The sequence below is a fragment of the Manacus candei genome, unplaced genomic scaffold, assembly GCF_025592945.1.
Source record: "Manacus candei isolate 608988 ecotype Guabito, Panama unplaced genomic scaffold, ASM2559294v1 h1tg000018l, whole genome shotgun sequence".
Taxonomy (NCBI): Eukaryota; Metazoa; Chordata; class Aves; order Passeriformes; family Pipridae; genus Manacus; species Manacus candei.
Genome location: NW_026138066.1, coordinates 5420652 through 5433379, shown reverse-complemented (window position 1 = coordinate 5433379; position 12728 = coordinate 5420652). Strand labels below are relative to the sequence as shown.

The 12728-nt window shown below is 54.3% G+C and overlaps 2 protein-coding genes across 3 annotated transcripts; one reads left to right on the top strand and one right to left on the bottom strand.

Moving 5' to 3' along the window:
* Positions 1–263: 263 nt before the first annotated feature.
* On the bottom strand, positions 264–5407 carry NAGA (alpha-N-acetylgalactosaminidase). The gene is made up of 8 exons (XM_051784160.1): positions 5241–5407; positions 4696–4870; positions 4375–4552; positions 4000–4094; positions 3177–3338; positions 2523–2720; positions 2162–2305; positions 264–1913 (listed from the first exon to the last, which is right to left on the bottom strand). The coding sequence occupies exons 1-8, from the start codon at positions 5405–5407 to the stop codon at positions 1731–1733; spliced, it is 1302 nt and encodes a 433-aa protein (XP_051640120.1). The 3' UTR covers positions 264–1730.
* A 63-nt stretch (positions 5408–5470) lies between these two features.
* Positions 5471–12585, top strand: PHETA2 (PH domain containing endocytic trafficking adaptor 2). Of its 2 annotated transcripts, none has more exons than XM_051784159.1 (3): positions 5471–5701; positions 7036–7132; positions 7657–12585. In XM_051784159.1, exons 1-3 carry the CDS (start codon positions 5471–5473, stop codon positions 8475–8477), a joined length of 1149 nt encoding a protein of 382 aa, XP_051640119.1. In that variant the 3' UTR covers positions 8478–12585. The 2 variants fall into 2 exon arrangements, with proteins under 2 accessions (XP_051640119.1, XP_051640118.1); XM_051784158.1 differs by having other exon boundaries at positions 5471–6037.
* Positions 12586–12728: the final 143 nt, after the last annotated feature.

Sequence of the window (12728 nt, the reverse complement as noted above, 5' to 3'; positions counted from 1 at the left end):
AATAAATATATGATAAAGGAAAATGGCACTTAGCTGTGGACTGTAAAATCTGTTTCCCCTTGTGCCAAGCAGTGCCATTGCCCTGCTGAACATGATGTTACTACTGGAAAGACATTTCCCACTCTGCATCAGTCCAATTTCTGACAGGAAAGCAGTTCTATTTCTTAGCATAGTTCCTGTTTTGAGGTAATGGCCCTGTAATCCTGCATTAACCACGCAGTTATAGCTAGCAACACTAAACAAACATGAGACAGAGTCTGTGATCTGCTTCCCTTTATTTCAATTTATTTGCCTCAATCACTTCCCATGAACAAAGCCAGCTCCTTGTTTGTTAGCAAGTCCTTCCTTAATAGCACTGCAATCACTGTGTTCAGTATCTTGATGCTGCACTCAGAGAAAGTTTCTGGAAGTGGCCAGAATCAGCCGTTTGGTCCTGCAGGAACCAGAGTGGGCAGATGATGAGGAACCCTTCGGAGAGATGAACAAAACCAGAACTTTTTTTGCCTAATCTAAAATGTGGTATTTCCCCAGTCTGAGGCTTAATCTTGTGTCAGTGCCCTGGGCTGCAATCTTCACGAATGCTGCACCCCTCTCTGTGGGAGATGGGGTAGGCCATGTCATACCTAAACTCTTCCATAGGATGTGTGCTGTATGAAGGTGAAGCAGTTTTGAGGGCTTTGGAGTCTGTCCCACCACTCACTTCCAGTTTATTAGTGCAGGCTCCTCCTCAGGATGGAGCTGTGGATGTAGCTGCCCTTGGGAGAAGGAGGAGCCTTTCCCTGAGAAACTCTGAGTGTTAAACCTACTGGAGGACCTGAGCTGCCTCCTAGCAGGAATGTCCTTCTAGAAAGAACAGGATGCAACTTGCAGCTTGGAGGCACTGGTGACCACCTCAACTTGAGTACTGGCATCTTCCCCACACCACTTCTACACAACATGCTACGGCTCTTCAGTTTTTGGTGCTGTACCACAGCATGGCTGCTGGGATCATGCATGGAAGTTTTTGCTCTTCTCTGCTGTAAACTGCTGCCAGAGAGGCTTTAATACAATGCTAGCATGGATGCTAGGCTGCAGTAGTGCTGGCCTCTAGGATCCTGGCAGCAGGATCAGGCCTGCAAGTAAAGCCTCTCTGCAGAGCACCATCTTGCCTCCAGAAGTTCTTGGTAGTGGTGGGGGTAGATGGGAGGGATGCAGCCCTATTGACAACTCCTTACTCTAAGCCAAGCTGATTATAGCAAAAGAAAGGTGACCGGGTTTGATCCTTGAGATTAACGCCATTGCACATTTGGGCCTGGGGAGGAGAGGGGTGAAGGGAGAAGGGGGTGTTGCAACCCTAGGAGATAGTAAAGCATCCAAAGCCCTTCTACAGGTACAATTCAAACAGCCTCTGCAATGGTCAGTGATACCCCGCTCAAAGCAGGGAAGTTCTCAGGTGTCAGAGCTGACAAACTCCAACAGTGGCTGGACTCTGCTTATATGGCATCTTCCACAGGAGGATCTCAAAGGGCTTTGCAGTCACTGAGGAATTATGCTCTGCACACCCTTAGGAGGCGGGTAACAAGAATTCCTGACTTACACAGACTGAGCAGACATCATCAAGCTGGTATTAAGGAATGGTGTCAGCAGTGCTGGGGACACCAGCGAAAGGCACTTGTTCAGTGAAGAGCCATGTGTCCCAGGGTCTCCCAGCTCATCCTGGCACTGGCCCACGCCCCACCCACTGCACCTCATCACAGGAGGATGGGGCGGAGACCCTCGCCACGGGCTTGCTCTCTGACCACATGCCAGGGTTGCACCGGGAGTGCCGTGGGACGGAGATACCACATCACCACCCCTGAGGGGTTAATAACAACTGAGAAGTTGTCTCCTGTCTTTAAGCCACTGATGATCTTCCCGCTGTACACGTCTTGTACCTGGAAGAGAGAGATTTCCACAGACCTTTTATCTTGGGGTTCAGCTGTGGTCACTGACATAGCATAGCAGGACAGGGCACAGTAGTGGGCAAGAGGAGGGTGACCCAGTGGGCAGCTGCCCCTTCATCCTGGATGCATAGAGTGTGAGTCCTCTCTCCCACTCCTCCCAGAATGCATAGAGAGCTGGGAAGAGGGGGATCCAGGTGCCATAGGGCTGCCCTGCTATGCAGTGTGTCAGTGGGCCTCACCTCATACACAGCATCCTCAGGGAAGTGGAGCTTGGCGAGGCTGGTGGTGTAGAGGAAGGGCATATCTGTCCTTCGGCTGAAGAAGACGAGGGCGCTGGCAGCCTGGGACAGTGGGCGCAGAAACACCTCGATGAGGGTTTTCTCCTAGGAGTGAGGATAGGTGGGTGAGGCAGAGCTGCTGGGACCAGCACTGGCCCATAACCTGTCTCACCTTGCCCTGTGGGGCTGCTACGCCAGCAGGCCCCCAGCTTTCACAGTTCTCCTGCTCTTGTTTCTCTGCATCACTTCCCTCTCCCTCCTTACTGTGATGCTCTGTGCTGCTCCTGTCTGCTCTCCCAAACGTATCTGCCTTGTTCCTAACCTTGACAATCCTGCGCCCCTGAATTCCCAGGGGGTCCTGGTTGATCTGGATCATCAGGCGGTTCTGCAGGATCTCCTTAGCACTTGGGGAGATGGTGCGGAGATCCGTGGACATGAGGAGAGGAGCTGCCATCACTGTCCACAAGGCCATTTGAGAGCGTGACTGCTCGTAGCTAAGGCCAAAATTTCCAATGATGAGCTGGAAGGGAGACAGTGAAAAGATGTGAGAGGCAGAAAAAGGTTAGAAATTTGTCTGTCACCCTTGCTGATGCTGCTTCCTCCTGGGAGGGAGCTTGCCAGGGAAACCTCACACACACTTCTGCTTCCTCTTGAGCAGTCCACCACCAGGAGATCCCACCTCTGCCAACAGCACACATTCAAATGCACTCACTAACACCCTTCATTTCACCAGTACTCCCCCTCAGTCCGTGCAGGGAAGAAAAGAACACGTGGATGACTTGTAAACTCAAACAGTGAAGGGTTCATTGCAACCATGTGGTTTTCCCAGAGCTTAGCCAAGGGCAACACCAGCTTTGCCTCTTTGCAGCAACAAGACTCCTGCTCTTGGCACTTGTCCTTTGCCCTGCCCATAGAAGAGGATCTCTGGAAATCCTCATCCCCAGACAGAGTCAGAGCACCCACCACCCAGCCGCACCATGTCCGGGTCATTCCAGTGACCGGGGCCAGCTGCTGGCTGCAGCACATCCTGGTTTGTGAAGAACCAGTCCAGGATGGAAAGTACACTGTCCCAGGAGTCCTGGATGTCATCATAGTTACGCCACAAATTGCAGACCTCTGCCAGGATGGTGTAGTTCACCTGAGGAGAAGAACGGGGTCAGGCAGCAGGGAAAAGGGAACTGGTCTGCAAGGTGAGGGAGAAGAGGCAGCCCAAACTGCTGAGAGCTGCACTGTCCAGAAAGTGTGTCAAAGACAGAGGGATCTGGAGAAGGGCAACATCATGTAGGGAGGGAGGACAAAGTCATGTCCCAGTATGACTGGGCACATGCCAGTATGATAGGATGTCTGGCAAAGCAACCACAGAGGCCTTGGGGAAATATGATCAGCTATCAGCTACAAGAGTGAGGGCAGCTTGGGATTGACTCAAAAGTGAAAGAGGAAGTACATGAATGCAACCAATTCTCAAGAAAGATATATTAGGAGGAATATCCTGTTTCAAGCACTGAAACCAGACAGGACCTGTCTCACAAGAACAGACCGTCGGGAGCAACTCCACACCAGCTGAGTAGGGTGGAGATGGCATACCCCAGGGCCTTCTTCCCACAAACTCCCCTCACCTAGCCACGCTGGGAACCCCAAACATTCCCAGATGCCTGGCAGGGAGGCTACATCCCCTCTGCAGCACCACCCAGGGGCAGAGTGATAAGCAGGGTGTAGCACCTGGCTCCTGTGGCTCCAACAAGAGCTCCCCCAGCACACAGGGGACACAGGAAACTGCCACTGGATAGGACAACCCTCACCTTGGGGGGGAGCCCTCCCTGGTATGCTGGCCAGCTGCAGGAATAGACGATGGGGCGGCCTGTGGCGTTCAAAGCCCTTGCCATTTCTGGGTAGCCTTAGGGAGAGAAGATGACAACTGATGAAGAGGGTGGCTGGCAGCAGCCTGCATCCCAACAGCAGCCTGTATTGCAGCCCACCCAGCAAGGGGAAACCCAGGCCAGCATGGCTTTCTGCCTTACACCAGCTCCAGGGCACCCAAACTCCCTCCGCTTTGCCCAGGAGTTGCAATAGGAGACAGAAGGAAAGAACCACTTGGCCAAATGTTTCTGCAGATGGCCAGCTGCCCCAACCAAAGCAGCAAGGGAAGAAGTACCAGATGGCCCATGAGCTTTTACCCTTTGCTTGCTCTTGTTCTGATGAGTAGCACCCATCCAGCTTTAGCATATCCACACCCCACTCTGCAAAGGTCTGGGCATCCTGCTTCACATCGTCCAGTGTGGTGCCCGGGTAGCCCCCACAGGTGAGGCTGCCCAGGTCGCCGTAAATGCCCAGCTTTAGGCCCTTGGCATGGACCTGTAAGGAGAGGAGAGCTGCAAGGAGTGGATGCGGGGATCCAAGGTGTCTTCCAAGTGCCAGGGTCCTCCACCCCCTCCCAGATCTCCCACCGTGGTGGCATGGAGACCCAGAAATCCCCACAAACCCCAGCAGGTACTCACATAGTCAGCCAGAGCCCTAATTCCACTAGGAAATCTCTCAGGATCGGGAACCAGCCGTCCTGCCGCGTCCCGCTGCTTGGCAGACCAGCAGTCGTCAATGTTGATGTACTGGTATCCCAGCACCCTCCATCCATCCTCTGCCAGCCGGTCTGCCATCTCAAAGAAGAGCTTCTCGCTGTGGGTTGAGGGGACATGGCAGGCTGAGACCCTGCAACCCCTGTGCCCCACTAGCTGTGGTAGGCAAAGGGATTTGGGGTTAGCTGGGGACTCTGGAGGGTTGATCGCTGCTGGGCTGGTCTAGGCCATAGGAAGGGCTCCTGTTTAAACCCCGTCAGGGTCCCGTTCGTTGACCTCACCGAGGGAAAGTGTTTCCCGACATGTCGCAAAGCCTGGCCACATCCTTCAGCTCCGGGGGCTCTCCAGCCCAGCACCGGGCGCCTGAGTCCCCGCCTCCCACGCACATACACCCGGGATCCCAGGGACACAAACGCTGCCAGAGCTGTCGCAGGTCTGATGTCCGACCCGACCCTCACCGCCCCGCTGACCTGATGCAGTTGTGGGGATCCGCCCGGCAGTCCACGTTGCAGCGGAACCTCTCCCAGGCCAGCCAGCCCATGGGGGGAGTGCGCGCCAGCCCGTTCTCCAGGGCCACGGAGGGCAGCGCCAGGGCTAGGGCCACGGCCACGGCCAGGGCCACCCCGCTCGGCACCATCGTGCCCACCGCTGCCGCCGGGGCACAGAAAGACTCTTCCGTTCCCGGCCCGGCCCCGCTCACATGATGCCGCCCACATCACCTGACTGCCTGCCCCCGCCTCCCGCCCGGCCCGGGGCCACCGGGACCCGCCGGCATGGCACAGCACCGTCCTGCGCCCCACAGCCGGGGCATCCCGTTCATATCGCCCCCCCCCCGCACTGCTGCACCCTGTCAATATCGCACCCCGTCCGTACTGCACCCCACTGCTTGCTGCAACGCGCAGCTGCTGCCCACCAGCACCGCGCCCAGCCGGTACTGCACCCCATTGCCATCGCACCCCATCGCTGGCACCCTATCACCGCCGCACCCCGCGGCTGCTGCATCCCAATAGTTACACTGGGAGTGGGAGGTTTATGTCCCCCCGAGGTTGGGACCCCGCAGGAGTGTCGGGAGGAGCGAAGGGGTGCGGGAGGACGCGGCTCCGGGCAGGCTGCGGTGCCCCCCGCCCCCCGCTCCTGCTGCCGCGGCCGCCGGTGGGGCGGTGCTGCCGGCGCGGCGGGACGGCCCCAGCGGCCGCAGGAGCCCTCCCCCGCCCGCGGCCGGGGCTGGGCTGCCCCGCACCGCACCGCCGAGCAGGAGCGGCCGGAGGTGAGCCAGCCACGGGACGGGCCGGGACCGGGAGCCGTTGTCCCGCTGTCGGGACAAGCTGGGCAAGGGACCGCTGGGCAAGGGCCAGTTGGCGGCGGGGCCGGGACCGAGCGGCGGCGGGGCGGGCGCGGGGCCGCGGGGGTGGGAGGCACACGGCGAACACACACACGGAGGGGCACACACGCACACAAAGACACGCCGCCCGATTGCACAGGCGTGCGCCCGCACACAAAGACAGAGCCCAGCACTGCACACTGCGACCCCCGCAGCCCCCTCGCATCAGGGCTGGTGAGGGCCGCCCCGGCTGCCCCGCAGCCAGAGTGTGCCGGGCTGGAGGTTCCCCAGGGTGCCGCGCCGAGGATAGAGCAACCCCGGGGAACCGCCTTTCCTTGTGTCTGATCGGGGTCTTGTGCATTTTCATACCGGGATCCGTGCCCCCAGATCCTCAGCCCTGCCCCGCAAGCCCTGATGGGGGAGAAGGGCTCCGGGAGGGATTCTGGAGGTTGCTCAGCGGTAGGGAGCTCCCCACGACCGGATCTGACCAGGGAGTGGTGGCTATGGTTTGTTTTCTGCATATTTCTGTGTGTGGAGTTTTAGCGGTCGGACATCCTTTTGCAGTTGTACAATCCACAAAGGCTGTACTGGCTCTGTCCTTTGAGGCTCTGTCCTCTTCTACATGCCGAACCGCCTGCCATAGGGCCTCTGCAAATGGGACAGTGACAGCTTCTACAAAGCCTCTTTTTTTTTTTTTAATAAAACCAAAACAAAGCCTCAGGAGCCAGAAAACAAACCCACAGGAGCACTGGCCTGAGCTGGGATGGAGTTCAGGCTTTGAAGCTAATGCATGTGCCCCCAGTTTTGCCACCATGGCTTCCAGAGCTGCCTGCCTGCGCTGAGGACTCTGGCTTTCTGGGGTGGGAGTGGTGCAGCTCTTAGCTCTTTTGGTCCAAACTGTTCTGGTTCATGACTCCCTCTCTGCCACCTTTTCTTCAACAAAGGATGGGGCTCATCACAGTGACGCTTTGGAGACCCTCAACGAGGGAGCAGCCCAACCAAGGAAGACAGCAAGGGAGTGCAGTCTGACCCACACAGCTGGTATGGCACCTTGCACCCCACTGCTGGTGAACCTGCCAGGGCTGAGCATTCTGCTGCCGGGAGGGCTGTTGGGAGTGGGTGGTCCTGCATGGAGACAGGGAGTGGGGAGAGGGTGCTGAAATGGAAGTTTCAGACCCCTTGGGTCTGAAACATTCTCCTTTTCCTGCCCTCTAATAGAGAGCAAAATGAATGCCTTGCAGACACAGAGGCCAATTTCTTTGATGTGCCCCATAAAAAAACCAGCAAAGTAGGATACTCACGGAATAAGAAATTAAACAGCGATGTTGGCATTCCCAGAGAAGGCAGGTGTCTTGGTGGTGGGGCTCTGATGATGACCTCCTCTTTGCAGCAGTGAGGAACCAGCCTGCCCTTTGTAGGGGTGCCTGCTGGATTAGATGCTGTCCTGCATTGCTGGCTGCTGGAGTCCTGCTTTTCCCTAGGGGCAGGATCAGGCCTCTTCTGGTGGGGCCAATGACATGTTCCACACACTGAGACAACTTCCCCCTCTCTTCCTCTGCTCCTAGGCAGGGTGATGAAGCTGAATGAGCGAAGCGTGGCCCACTATGCCACCTGTGACTCACCCGCTGACCATGCCGGCTTCCTGCGCAAGCGGGTGGAACGGCACCACCACCATGCCCACCACTACAGCACCTCCTACCAGCGCCGCTGGTTTGTCCTCAAGGGCAATCTCCTCTTCTACTTCGAGGAGCGGGAGAGCCGTGAGCCCATGGGGCTGGTGGTCCTGGAGGGCTGCACCGTGGAGCTGTGTGAGGCTGCTGAGGAGTTCGCCTTTGCCATCCGCTTTGACGATGCTGGCGCCAGGGCTTATGTGCTGGTGGCTGACGGGCAGGCTACCATGGAGGCCTGGGTGAAGGCACTTTCGCGGGCCAGCTTCGACTACATGCGGCTGGTGGTAAAGGAGCTGGAGAAGCAGCTGGAGGAGGCCTGCAAGAGCTTGGCCGCTTGCCGCAAGTCTCCACGGAGGTCCTCCTCCTCTGGCAGGAAGAGGCATCTCTCCAACCCGGCCTTGCTGCCTCTCCAGGAGAAGCCTTCCATCCTGGAGAACGGTTACTCCACATGGGGTAGTGGTGGTTGTATCCCCGGTGGGGCTGCCTGCCCTGACCATGATGGGGGGCAAGCAAAGCCCCCGCCCCTGCCTCCTCGCCGGCGCTCAGCCACTGGCAGCGCCACAGGGTCCCCAGCGCCCAGCCTCTCACCAGCCATGCTGGAGAGCCCAGTGTCACCAGACACGATCTGTTTCTCCAAGCTGCACAACTGGTATGGGCAGGAGATCGTGGTGCTGAGACGACAGTGGCAGGAGAGGCAGAAGAGGGGACACCTGTGACTGAGGGCGCAGGACGCAAGTCACCAGCCAGCTGATGCCTGTCAGCCTGTCTCCCACATGGGAAGAGCAGAGCAAGGGACTCAGTGGCTGAGTGTGCAGTGTGTGTATGCTTCAGAGGGTGTGTGGGAGGGATCCGAGTCTTCCCCAAACTTCGTGTTTCACTTCCATGAGGCTTTGTACAGCCGGAGTGTGTAATAGCAGGAGAGCCACCTCTGAACTCTCCTCTGCTGGTGATACGAGGTGTGGAGGGGGCCCAAATCAGCATGTATGCAACAAACCTCAGCCGAAAGGCTTGGCCCCTTGCCGTCTTGGCGGGCATGCTTCATCACCCACCTCTCATTCATCGCTTTTTTTTGGTTTTGTTTCTCAGTGTGGAAGTTTGCATGGGTCAGCGTTTATTATTATCTGTGGTCTTGCGCCAAAGTCCTTCTGCTTTTGTTCTTTTGCTGCAGATAAGGCTGGGCTCTTATAAAGTGCCTCCAATGGGCCACTGGCCCTGGTGTGTTCCTCCAGCCTTGTGCCTCTCTCACCACAGGACATGTGTGAGCCACTGCAGCTGTGGCTGGCCCAGGAGCTGGGGCTCTTGCGTTGTCTTTTCTTTTTACTTTTCTTTACTTCTTTACTGACCCTTCTTCCAGCTAAATTCTTCAGGATGTGGATATCACGGGCTTGCATCTGTCTCTTTGTGTGCTCATGCTCAGCAACAGGGCTGAAATGGAGACACAGAGAGTGGCCTGAGGCAACAGCGAGGACCAGGAGCTCCCCGGGGCTTATCTGGACTCTGTCAAATGGTAATCAAGCCTGTTACTATTTTGGGCTCCAGCTTTCCCTGTTCCAAAACAGGGATGCTAAAGCCTCTTCACCTAGCCAAGAGTAAATTTCTCAGCCTTTGTTCAGACCACAGCTCCTGCAAAGTGCCATATAGGGCTCAGTCAGCTCATTAGGCTGCTTGCCCAAGAGGGTGTCCAGAGCCACACCCTTGCTGGGCTGCTCGTTGTGGCTCTGCGCAACTCCTGGCAGTGCTGCACAGTCAGAGGAGAGGCTTTGGAGGAGCAGGGAAGAGGAGAGAGCTGGTCTCGGGAGGAAAAGTGAAGGTGTGGGAGTGATTTACAGGTAGCAGTGACTGTGTGTTAGTGGTGTCTGGGCTTGCCTCTCTAGCATCGAAGCCATATCGCTGCTTTCTACCAAGCCAGCACTTGGCCTGCCTGTACTTCCCTCTGACTTCGTCTCAGCATTGCTTGGCTGATTCCTGTAGCACATCCCATCTTCCCAGCGGGCTGGGAGGGCTGCAGGGAGGCATGCCTGTCACCTCACTGCAGAAACAGACTTGTCCATCAGTAGGTCAGAAACCTTGGCCACAAGGCAGACGGTACAAGTAGGTGGATGCCAAGTCCAGGGACTAGAACACCCTGGAGTTGGGGTTTATAAATCTGCCTTATCCTCTTGGCAAGGGCTGTTTTTCAAATTAAAAAATATATGTGAAGTAGTCATGTGCTTCCTATCTAAAAATGGAAAAACCTGGTTTTATTGCCCTGTTTTATTAAGGAGCCTTGCTGGGAAAGCAAAAGGCCATTCCAGGTCATGACTGGCTGGAACCTATTTTGCTTTTTTGGAGTTAAATGCACTCAACTTTATACTTTGCAATAGCCAGCAGAGAATGCCAGTGCAGAAATCAAATTAATTCCAGTAACTCTTGGTGCCTTTGAAAATATAAATCTCTGGTAGTTTTGGATGATGAGCTTCCAGCCTCCTGCCTAATTATGGCTCAATGGTGTATTAGAGGAAATCTTAAATCAGATCTTAGCAATATGACTTCAGGCAGTGACAGTGTAACCTCCACTTACAAGTGATGCTATCCAGTCCTCTCCAGTTTGTGCCTGTATTTCTTCACAGTAAGGATCTTCAGGTTTGGGAGGATTATTTTTGTTCTGTTTTGAAATGAAAATAGTTCAGAAAAAGCAGGGGTGGCCATGGGTCAGGCCCCAGGCTCTGTCAGCAGCCCAGCTGGTTGGACAGAGGGGTCAGTTCTGCCTCCCTACCTGCAGCTTGAAGAGTTCAGTTCTGCAGCATTCCTGGCTGTGAACCCATTCCCTTCCCCATGCCAGGGCAGCAGCATCAGGGAATCACACTACCTAGTGCCTCTTTGCTCTGAGCGTGGGTATTTTGGGGCCAAGGTCAAATTTGTCAAGCATTTTCCTGTGGTTATTTTTTTAAAATGTAATACAGAGGGAAAAATATTTCCGATGTCTCAGACTTACATAAGGCAGTTTGATGGTAAAGATTTAACTTCTGAAACCAGTCAAAATGTAGTGGCAGTTCCTACAAGAGATCCAAGAATTGGGAACGACTTAAAAAAGAAAATAAATTAACAAAGCCAGTTCTGTCAGAACTGGGACTGAAACAGTATTATTTATTTAAGGGCAGTTTCACTTTTAAGAAGCTGAGTTTGTTTTAATAAGCCAGGATTGTACTCATAACACTACTAAAGAGCTTATATTTAATGCTTTAATCTGTCCCATTCAAATGGCACAATTTCCACGCTACCTACCTTTGCGTTAGCACATATCCCAGCTAAATCCTAAATCCTGCAAATGAGGCGCTGCGCTCTGCTTTCTGTCTAATCGCATTTGGAGTGATTTTGTGTTTTATTCTGCAGCACTGACAAGAAAATGGCTGAATCCTGATCCTCATTTGTGCTCAGCCCAGCTGTCCATGGGCCTTTGCTAGGTTTCCAAAGTGCTGTGTGACTTTGGATGCACTTGATCGGGGCTTCCTCACTGTTCCGCTCTCATAGCAAGGTTGGCCCTTTTCTGAGTAAAAAGAGCCATAATTGGAGTCATGCCCAAATTTATATGGGAATATGGGGGGTTTTTAATGACTGTTGCTGCTTGCTTCATTAGGCAGGAAGCATCTGGGTGCCCCTCTGCCTCCTCAGAGATGGAGACTATCAAACCAGCCCAGCTGAGAATTGGTTGTGCTGGTAGAGTCTTTGAAGCAGCTCACAGGCTGGAGGATGGGATTTCAGGTTCCTGAAGTTGCACATGCAGCTGGCTAATGGAGCATCCTGTCTGTCTGCAGGCAGACATCATTACAGGAAAGGCAGAGAGTTTTCACTGCACATCATCCCTGGCAGCAAAATAAGACTAATTGCCACACATGGGTTTTTCTCCAGCCATTCAGGTTTGGACTGTTTCATCTCCTGCTTCCACTTTCCCTTATTAATTTTTAAAAATAGAGAATGTCTAGGCTGCACAAAACAGGTTCCTTGGCATAGGGGGAGCTGAATGCTAAAGCTGAATGGGTACTTTTCTTAAGGTACTGAATTTAAGATCCTTTTCTAAGAGTTTTCTTTAGCGTAATAATGCAAAAGCAATGAGAGAAAAATGCTAAAATTTAAAAGAAGACTGAAAGACGGAGGGCAATTCTATCATGGCCTTTGTAAGCTATGGCGAGAAGGGCTCCCAATCCTGCTAAAATACTTGACGAAATCCTTAAATTTTTTTTCTGAGGCTGGCATTTAAGATTTAAGCCTGTGATATTATTTCTGCACATCTTTTTTGTTAAACTGTGTTGATGTTTTCCACTGAATCCAGGTCCTAGCGGCAAGAGTAACCTGAAGTTTTCCCCGTGGCCACTGCTAGCCATTTGGTGGACAATCCTGACCGGGATCAGACATTTTCTGTTACAGTAGCTACTGCATTAATTGGGGGAAGGAGGGAGGAGGCGGGGAGTGACCCCTCCATCTTAACCTCTCTCGACTGCCTTTGCAGAGAAGCTTAAAGAATCCCCACTGAAATGCACGTGGAGTTCCCGTGTCCGGGGCACCTCGGCACTACCAATTGCGTCCTATCCGCACAATTACCAGGCAACACTACGAGCAACCCGCGGGGACGCTCCCGCCTTCCCAAGGGCTTCTATTTTAGGTAGGACGGCGTGTTTTATTTTTTAGGAGACGGTTTTGCATGCGCCTTTGTTTTACACGCGGAACTTGTATTATACATTTCATTACTTTGTTAGCGTTTGTTTTACACGCGAAACTTGTATTACGAATCTCATTTACGTTGTTCAGCGTTTGTATTTTATGCTAAATAAACCGGTTTGATTTGTAGCCCGTGAGCCCCTCCGGGAGTGTCTGCAGGGCCTGGGCATTCCCGCCCGGCGCGGTTTTCCCCGGTGGAGCCCTCTCGGAAGGGGTGGGAAGCTGCCCGCTTCCTTCCCTCCTCCCGGCCACCGGGGACCCCCCCGCCCGGG

Coding starts and splice junctions, on each gene's coding strand:
- NAGA (XM_051784160.1), bottom strand. CDS start 5,407: ATGGTGCCGAGCGGGGTGGCCCTGGCCGTGGCCGTGGCCCTAGCCCTG. Junction 4,095..4,374: donor AGAACAAGAGCAAGCAAAGG/GTAAAAGCTCAT, acceptor TCTCTCCCTAAG/GCTACCCAGAAATGGCAAGG. Junction 2,721..3,176: donor ACTGGAATGACCCGGACATG/GTGCGGCTGGGT, acceptor TCTCCCTTCCAG/CTCATCATTGGAAATTTTGG.
- PHETA2 (XM_051784158.1), top strand. CDS start 5,471: ATGATGCCGCCCACATCACCTGACTGCCTGCCCCCGCCTCCCGCCCGG. Junction 6,038..7,035: donor CCGAGCAGGAGCGGCCGGAG/GTGAGCCAGCCA, acceptor TCTTCAACAAAG/GATGGGGCTCATCACAGTGA. Junction 7,133..7,656: donor CAGTCTGACCCACACAGCTG/GTATGGCACCTT, acceptor CTCTGCTCCTAG/GCAGGGTGATGAAGCTGAAT.